Source organism: Pterocles gutturalis, unplaced genomic scaffold (assembly GCF_000699245.1).
Source record: "Pterocles gutturalis isolate BGI_N339 unplaced genomic scaffold, ASM69924v1 scaffold14635, whole genome shotgun sequence".
Lineage (NCBI taxonomy): Eukaryota > Metazoa > Chordata > Aves > Pterocliformes > Pteroclidae > Pterocles > Pterocles gutturalis.
In genome coordinates, this window is record NW_010146089.1 from 1,303 (window position 1) to 11,116 (window position 9,814).

The 9,814-nt window shown below is 39.7% G+C and overlaps 1 protein-coding gene across 1 annotated transcript; it reads left to right on the forward strand.

The window, feature by feature from the left end:
• Nucleotides 1–558: 558 nt before the first annotated feature.
• SRD5A1 (steroid-5-alpha-reductase, alpha polypeptide 1 (3-oxo-5 alpha-steroid delta 4-dehydrogenase alpha 1)) lies at nucleotides 559–9,392 on the forward strand (the record flags this gene model as incomplete). The annotated part of the gene is made up of 4 exons (XM_010085610.1): nucleotides 559–749; nucleotides 4,034–4,135; nucleotides 6,280–6,430; nucleotides 9,326–9,392. Coding segments are annotated over 4 exons (511 nt in total), but the record flags the coding sequence as incomplete, so codon positions are not given.
• Between the last annotated feature and the right edge of the window lie 422 nt (nucleotides 9,393–9,814).

The window sequence follows — 9,814 nt, forward strand, 5'->3', positions numbered from 1 at the left end:
ATGTAATCCCCTGGGAAACGCAGTTGAGATTCCTTTCCCAAATGGGATGGTGGTTGTGGATTTGTCATGTCTTTAACAGGTGTCATAGGGTAGACCAAGATTATCATGGTAAAGCAAGTCATGTTTTTAAGTGACTTTTAGGGCAAGGAGGAAATGGAGCTCAATTAAAATAATTTCAAAGGGATTGACTTCCCCACTAGAAGTGCTGGTGGATTTGGTGTTGGAGTTGCAAGACCTGGTTCATTTCAGAAAGCTTGATGATACCAATGAAGATTTAGGAACAAAGGAGGATAAAATTACACTGTGCTTAACATCAGTTGCCTTTACTGCTCTGGTCAAAGTGTTGCCTTGGACCAAAATTTCTGTCATAAGGGAAGAAAGAGCTGATCTTGTAATTCCAGTTAGGCAGCAAAATTAATGTTTAAGTGTTAAAGCAAGTAACCATCTGTCTGAACTGAGGTCAAAGACTCCACTGAGAATTTGGAAAGCAGGATAACATGGACTGTGGATTGCAATTTTGGACACCAGAAGTATCTTCTCTGTTTGTTAATGCCACAGTTTTTCTTCCCTTGTTCACTATAGGGCACTCATATTTCCTCTTCTCATCCGACAAGGAAAACCAACACCATTTTTCACTTTTGTGCTAGCGCTTCTGTTCTGTATTTATAATGGATACTTGCAAGGCCGAAGCTTAAGCAACTATGCAGAATTTCCTTCAGGCTGGTTAAAAGATCCACGTTTCATAACAGGTGAGTTAAAACATGCTATGAGAACATCAGGTGTAGTTTTTCTTTGTCTTCACAGCTTTTTATTTTTATTATAATTTTATAGTGCCTTCAGTCCTATTTTATACCTCTTCTCATAATTATCTTTTTTACCGTAGCTGTAAGCCTTTAACCTTTTATTTTACAACTGAACTGACACTTTTTCCCACAATGTCAGTGCTAGATGATATGTCATCTTTGTTCTTTAATACCAAAGTAAATACGGGTCATGTATTTTTTTAATATAGGAACTTGAGTTCTTAAATGGAACCACCAGCACACAGGTTTAGAACAAACAAAGCAGATTTTCCACATAACGTTGTTGTGGATGGAGCGATGCACTTCACTTGTAAGAAAGAAGCAGCAATCTGTTTATTGATATAAAATAGTGATCTAACAGAGTTTGATAGTAAATGTGACAGTGGTTTAACAAAATTTTTGTCAAGGTACACTTGATTATTTACTGCATAGAGCACATGGTAAGTCACACGTGTTGGGGAGACCATTCCGTTGAGTCACGATGTTCAGGGAGGACCCCCTTGCTCTCTAAACTACTCATTAGGGTGTGGGTGCAGTCGAACCCAATTGAAATCCCAGACTTGGGCAATAGTTTATGTCTAAAGGATTATATACGTTCAGTCAGTCTAAGATATAATCTTAGCGAAGCTTATAAAATTTAGCAAGCTATTAGTCACTCACTGACGATGTGTTGTGGCAATGTATCTCTCAGTATTGAGGAGTAAAGGATCTCTGTGGCAGGCATAACCTTGAGAGGCATCCCTACTCAAGGGGAGATCCTGGTGTGCAACCTGTTGCAGTGCAGAAGAGCTTAATGGGCTCTTGGGCTACTCAGTATTTATGGGGTAAGATGATTGACTCCATAGTCATATTTACATACTGACTACAGATGTTAGTTTCTTCCAAATTTGGCTTGAGCTGGACATTGACCAGCACTGTGGTTAGGCGGGCGCATTGCTCAAACTAGCCCTTGGCTATTGTATTGTTATCTTTCTCCCCCAAATCCAGTCTGAGCCAGATGCAGCCATCACAACCAGATGCATCCATTATGACCACCACTGGTGATTTTTGCTTGAGTAGGGCTATGGGAGATAAAGGTTAGGTTGGGAGCAGGGGGGAAGCACACCATCACAAATGTGTAAATTAAACTGAAATCACTTCTTTCTTGATGTCATAGGTACTAAAGGTTTGTATGTAGTCAAACAGAAGTGAAAAAATTCATGGAGCAAAAATCCAGTAAGGGTAGCTACTAAATACTAAGATACTCCTTCTAATGCCAAAAGTCCTTGGTGTTGAGATATTTACACATGTATGGGTGCACCTGCATGTACCAACCCACCTGCCCTTGTAATAGGAGTGGCCTTTGTCAAAGAACAAAACTGTTCCCCAAGGAAGGAGGGAGGGGAATTGCTCATTCACTCCTATCAGGAGGTGAGGTTACATTTATACTTTAAGCCATGCATATGATTGAACAGCTAGGTTGTTTAGTGACAAAGTATTCTCTTTGCCGTATTTTTTGTTTCCTAGGTGTCTTCTTTTTGCCGACTGTCAAAAACATAGTATCATTTTCTAAGAAAATATTTACAGAAAGATCTTTTTGATCTGAAGATAAACCAGAATATTTTGCCTGTTAGTCAAAAGCAGAATACTGGGCTGTGTGTATCCTTGATCTGACCCGGTACTGTTCTTATTGTTATTCTGGAGCCAGATCACATTAGTGTTTCTCTTGGATTTCTCAAGCCTTGTACAGCAAGAACAATAAGATTTTTATATTTATTGCAGTGTTATTGTGGATGACAAGAGAGGACCACTTTGATAAATGCTGTCATGACTGTAAGATTGAAGAAATTTAAATTGAAATATGTTCTCTTATGTCATGGTTTAACCCCGTCCGGCAATAAGCACCACACAGTCACTTGCTCATTGCCCTTCACCCCCCGCCCCCCCAAGTGGGATGGGGGAGAGAATCAGGAGAGTAAGAAAACTCAAGGGTTGAGATAAAGACAATTTAATAGGTAAAGCAAAAGCTGCACACAAGCAAAGCAAAACAAGGAATTCATTCACTACTGCACATCAGCAGGCAGGTATTCAGCCATCTCCAAGAAAGCAGGGCTCCATTAGGCATAACAGTTACTTGGGAAGACAACACTATCACTCCAAATGTTCCCCCTCCCCGTTCATCTTTCTTCCCCCAGCTCTGTATGCTGAGCATGACACCATATGGTATGGAATATCCCTTTGGTCAGTGGTCAGCTGTCCCAGCTGTGTCCCCTCCAATTTCTTGTGCCCCCCCAGCCTACTCACTGCTGGGATGATGTGAGAAGCAGAAAAGGCCCGGGCTCTGTGTGAGCACTGCTCAGCAGTAGCTAAAACATCCTTGTGCTATTGACACTGTTTCCTGCACGAATCCAAAACATAGCCCCATACTAGCTACTATGAAGAAAATTAACTCTACCCCATCCAAACCCACACAATTCAAAACAATATGAATCTACCCTCAAAACCTGAATTGTATCTGCTCCTAGTATTAAGGAATGTTGCCTTCAAAGGAAGATAACATAGGTAACATGTAGCCAAAGACTCAAAATGGAAGGGGGAAAGTACTTAATTTGACTCCTAAATTCCTTTTGATTTATCCCATGGAATTATGGCAACAAGACATAAGGATGCAGAATGTGTGATAATCTCAGTTTCTATGAAAGCCTGGTATAAATGGTTAAACCATTTTGCTAAATGACACAAGTAAGTGGTGCATGAGTTCCTTCATAATTTTATTATTCCTTTTATTGCACAGAAGTCTGCTGTGGAAGCTTTGGTATATTGCCTGTAAAAAAAAAATAAATAAATAAAAAGAGGGGGGCTCAGATGTGTCCCTCTGTCAGGAATGAGAATGGCTGTTTCTTAAAATTTTAGTGTATTTGGTTTTGTGTGTGGAAGTTAGGGAAATACATGCATTACATCTGTATATATGCACGTGCATACATTTATATATCTAGCAACACAAGAATAGACTTTAAACTTATAATACTATTCTAATCTAGAGACCTGCTGATTACTGTGAGCTCTACTGACTGAAGAGCTCAGTGTGGGACTGGGAGTGTGCAGGATGTCACCGGAATTGCTCCTATGGCTTCCATTACTAGTGCTTTGACATAATATGCCTAACATGTGATATATGACTGTAGTGTGTTTTGTGAACAAGCTCTTTGGCCCTGTGTATGAAAGACAGTATTTTAAATATTTCTCTTTAGGTTTGATAGGGTGGTTGATCGGCATGGCAATCAATATTCATTCTGATCATATTCTCAGAAACCTGAGGAAACCTGGGGAAACTGGTTACAAGATACCAAGAGGTGAGTAAAAATGTTATAGAAATTTATATAACAAAAGCAGCATATCTCATATGAGGAGAGGCAGAGAGATCTGGGACTCTTAAGCCTGGAGAGGAGAAGGGTCAGAGGCTCTTATTGATGAGTATAAATACATGATGGGAGGGAAGGAAGAAGAGGGAGCCAGGCTCTTCTCAGTGGTGTCCAGTGACAGGACCAGAGGCACTGGGCACAAAATTCAAACTAATGTTATTACATCTGAACAGATTTTTTTTGCTGTGAGAGTGGTCAGACATTGGAACAGGTTGCTCAGAGAGGTGGTGGAGTTTCCATCTGTAGAGACTCAAAACAAGACTGGACATGGTCCTGGTGAACCTGCTGTAGCTGACCCTGCTTGAGCCAGGGGAAGTTGGACTAGATTATCTCAGGAGGTTCCTTCCAACCTAACATGATTCTGTGTAAAGATGACTTTCTAAAGCTTGGTGTATTTCAGGGGAAGATAGTAATTTATGATATGAGGAAACTGGAAATAGCAGTTTGTCTACCTCAAGAAGTGATTTCATAGTCTGGGAAGCTTTTTTTTTCCTCTTAGGCCAAGTATTTTAAGGTATCTGTTTCACAATATGTGGCTTGTGCAAGTCTGATTTTCTTGACAAACTTTGTCTGAATTTTTAAAAAGCAGTAAAAATGTAACACAGTGTTCCACAACTTCTATGGCAATCAGCTGGTGGGTGGAGAAGGAAGACCTAAATTATCATCCCTGTGTGGGGGCAGAGGGGAAAGGCAGAAAGTACTTAGAGCTGTGCGTGGCTGGCCTATCTCATGTTGTCCCACGTAGGAAGAGGGCGGGATCTTAAGTGATTGGAGAGCAACAACTACTGCAGTAAGGGAGACAGAGGGAAAAGGGGACAGAAATCCAAAGGAACTTAGGCATTATAAATTGTCCTTTATGGGAAAATGGAGAATATGAAAGGACTTCTTATGGAGCCTATTGAAGTGTTAAGGTTTATTGGCACTTTTGGAAACATTGGACTCTTCCAGGGATATTACATGCAGTGAGAGCAGAAAAATAATAGTTGCCTCTGAATTTTGCTGTTTCTCTAAGTATTTCCTTGAGCTGTTGCTCTCTCTCTTGGTTTTTAGTGGGACTTTTTAAAAATAAAACTGAAAGAACTAGATATCTAAGGCAGTAGACTTTTTTTCTTTTCACCAAGAAGGTAACTTTATAATTTTAATAGCTGTAAATCCAAGCACCCATGTGAAAAATGAATATGAACATACTGTGCTATGTTCAGCGTACAAAAAAGTTCTGAAGGAAATACGATGTTTGCTGCACGATCAGGAGGAGTTGGTCTTTTTGATTTCGTTTATCCAGTTTAAGTGCTAGAATTCTGCTTTTTTGTCATAAAACAAAGTAATTAAAGCAAGGTCAAAACATGTTGTTTATTACACTTAGCAAATATTTGTTTGTTTAGTCCTACTGGTAAAGCACATACTGAGTTGTTATCAATTTGTTTACTAACTGTGGAATGAGGGTGAAAGTCCTTATTTTATAAAATTCCCAGCAGGTGAGTACTGATTGTTTTACAGGCAATTATACATAAACACATTTAACACAGACTGCTAATTACTACTTTCACTGAGTGTCAGGGCTGAAGCAGTAGACCTGACAGGGGATGGGAACAAAAGGGCAAGACATTGTAAGATAGAGGATAGATTTGGAACTTTAATTGATAATCATGTTCATAATTAACTTCATTTCTAAAGTACTTAAAGAAATTAAACTTTGTATGCTAACTAACTGTATGAGTATCTTCTGGGACTCTTAAAGGGGAACACATTTTCTCTTTTTACGTATTTTAAAGAAGGTTTAGTTTATGATCAAAAGAGCCAGTTTGATATCATTGTTATTTACAGAGGCATGAACTTCTGATACTGGTAATTCTGCTTTTCTTTAATGAAAAATTGAAAGATTGAGCTACAGATCATCTTAGAATCATGTCTGAAGTGATCCTTCATAGTACAGCTTGAACTGAAAAACACTGCCTCCATTGTCTTTAAAAATTATATAGAGACATTGGTGATACAGGTCTATTTGACTACAATAAAATATAGCATTGGAGATCTCCTTGATTAAGGTGCTTTTAAAGTAACTGTCCTGCTTTCAGGAGGAATGTTTGAGTATGTCAGTGGAGCCAACTTCTTTGGAGAGATTCTGGAATGGTTTGGGTTTGCCCTTGCCTGCTGGACCATTGAAAGCCTTGCATTTGCATTGTGTACACTTTTCATCTTGGGTTCAAGGGCAAAGCAACACCACCAGTAAGTGTTTGTGTTTTTTCTTTTGTCTTTATGCCACACTTCGTTTCCATTTCACAAATTATGCCTCATCCCATAGGAATGTTGCAGGGCAAGTCATGTGAAAGACTCTGCTACTGAAGTGGAGAATATGATAGAAAATGAGTAGTATTAAGCACTGCAGAATTTCAGTGGGACAGTACTGAGCATAAACACACACAGTGTACAGTGAGGTGGTCAAAATAATGTTTAAATGAACATAGCTCATACTGGATCTGTAAAGATTATAGACAAGTTTGGGAAAATTGTCTTAACTGATCATATACCATACTTCCCCTAGGGGCTCAAACTTGTTTCTATAATAAGATTTTGAAAACCACTCTACAGTTGTCTGTAACAGGCACACTATCAAGTGTCAAGTGTCAAGTCTATATCGTCTATAATAAAGTGTATAGACAATATGAAAACAGTTCTGGTAGATGATATTTAATAGTCTCTGGCCTTGTAATTAAACAGACTGCTACTGTACTGTATACATAATGTGGCTTAAAGAAGAATCTGTTTGAGAAGACTTGTTTCTTCAAAGGATTCTCTTTAAGGAATAGCATGGTTTTTAGCTTCCTGCTTTGTTTCTCATGCTGAAACTTAGTGGCGTAAGAGGAAATTTATGGAGGAAATAGGTTGAAAAAAATGCCATTACTAACAGTCTGTCAGGGCAGCCATGCCTATGTCTAGTGGAGTCTTGAAAACCTCCAGGAACAGAGGTTTTCCTGCACCTTCTTTGTAGAGTGTTCCAGGTCTGTGTTACCTTCCCAGTGAACAAGTTTTTCCTACTATTCAACTTGAACCTTCCAAGCCTGTCACATGTGACTAATCCCTCCTTGTTTTACCACCTGCTATTACTGAGCAGAGTTGCAGAATATCTTAGGTTGGTAGGAGCATCTGAAGGTTGTCCAGCCCAGTCATCTGATGTGACCTGCTCCAACCAGAACTGACTGCAAGGCCATAGCCAGTTCCCCAGGGCCTCATCCAGTTGAGTGTCTCCAAGGGTGGAGGATACAGGACATCTCTGGCAAAGCATTGTAACAGGATTTTTCTCATTTTCATGGGGAAGAGGGTGATTTTTCCCTTGCATCCTGTGGGGATTTTCCATGTTGCAGCTTTTATCTCTGGATTTGCAAGTCCCCTTACTGCCTGCCTCCAGGAAGGGTATGGCTCTGTTCTCTCTAATATTTCTCTAGGTAGTGGGAAACTGCAATTAGATCTGCCTCAACTTCTTTTCCAGGCTGAACAAGCCTCAACCTCTTCCCTTATGTTCCAGCTATGCAGTCGTCTCAATGACTGTCTGCTGGATTCTTCTCCAGTTTGTGGACATCTTTACTGCACTGGAAGCTGCAAACTGTAGCCACTAATGCAGGTGCAGGCTCTCAGCTGCTGGATAGTGGAGAATAAGCACTTCCCTTGACTTGGTGGCTCTATACGTGTTAAAGCAGGCCAGTATGCAGTTAGCCTTTATCATTGCAGGGATCTATTACTCATGTTCAACTTGTCCACCAGGATGTTTATGTCCTTTTGTGCAGAGATGGTATCTAGCCAGTCAGTCTCTGGCCTGCACTTTTGCATGGGGCCACTGAATTCCAGCTGCAGGAGTTTGCATTTCATTCATAGTTTTGCTCCATTGTCTTAACTCCCAGGACCTGTAGGCAGCAAGAACAGGGCCCCTTAATCTCTTCCTCACCAGACTATGCAATGCTACGTTCCTCAGCCTATCCTTATATATTATGTTCTTCAGGCTCAAATTTCATGATTGTTTTCCATCTGTCTTAAGCCTTGACAGCACTCTGTCAGAGCTGCTGACTTACAGAGCACTAAGAAAAGCTAAATGTTATTAAAGGAAGAGGGAAAAATGCATACAAATGGAAGAGGGGTAGAGAAGTAAATCTATGTAAGTGAAGAAATATTTTGGTGTAGTCTGTTTAGATTGAAGAACTTAGAATACATGACTGAAAAGGATAACTAGTGTAATGGTGGTATTCCACAGCTGCAGGTTATCATGAATTGTGTGTTCTCTGCTCTTTCCAGCTTTGATCTTGCAGTTAGCGATTGATATGAATACCTGCACCTTTGAGGAGCCCAGATGAAGTTATTTCTTTTTTTTATTTTTTTTAGAGAAGCTGAAGAATTAGTAATTGAAAGTGGGAGTAACTGTGTTTGTTTATTTAAAGTGACTAGGCAACTAATATTTGGTTAGGCCATGCATTTATTCTCTTAAAATTGTTTGGATTTAAAAATAGTGATGGTCTTTTGAGGGGGATTAGCAGTAAGGCTAGTGCAATGTTTGTCACATTCAGTGTGATTATCCAAATCTTGACTGGAACTGAAGATGTATCTCTGCAGAACAGGACAGTCATTCCAGTATGTGAAGTATCCCTTGCTTCCAGGTGAACTCATAATACAATGTTATTTCCTTGAATGCTTTTGATTCTGTTCCTCTCTCTCTAATATCATTGCTTGTTTTCTTCCTTTTTCTAATGTAGCAACATACATTTTGCAATAACAGGGCTGCTCTCACCACATGTTGCCTTGATCCTGTGTGATCTGATCTAGGTGTCCTGCTCCAGCAGGGGGATTGGACTGGATGATCTTTCGAGGTCCCTTCCAATCTCTAACATTCTGTGATTCTGTGATTTCCAATTGCTGGCAGTAGTGACTTTGTTTTGTTGTAGTTGGTGACTAGATGCCATTAGGATGAGTGTTGTAAATGGCAGTTGTCTATCCAGAATGGATTCTAAAGGCATTTTTCTGGTTTGTAGACAGAAAATATATGGATTAAATTGAACATCTTGTACAATTACTTAATTTCCTCGACAGTATTTTGAAGACTCAATAGTCATTAGATTTCTGTCTTTTGTTTTTCAGATGGTACCTTGAGAAATTCGAAGACTACCCAAAAAATAGAAAAATTGTGATCCCATTTGTGTACTGAGCTGTGCTTATTATGACAGTGTTTTTGAAACAGATGCTTTTGGTAACAGCTAGCACTTTACAGGTGTTGTCAGGTTAACATGCTCTGATCATCACTGTGACAAAGCCTTGCATCAGTGCTGCTATTTGTCACTGCTTTTCCTCTTAATGAAAATGCAAAACCTGATGGACGTGGTGAATAGGAACAGAAATGGTTTTTCAACAGTGGATTATCATCATAAATACATTAGGCAATGCATCTGAATTCACATCATGGAAAGCACTGTACAGGACTTCTGATGCTTCCTTTTCTGCCTGTGCAGGCTTCTGCTGTTTCCACTCAAGCCACGCTGTCCTGATGATTGTGCCATGAGCCCAGTCATCCTCACTGCAATGTGGATGCTGTGTTCTGCCTGTTATTTGCTTGCATACAGAAATGGGGTT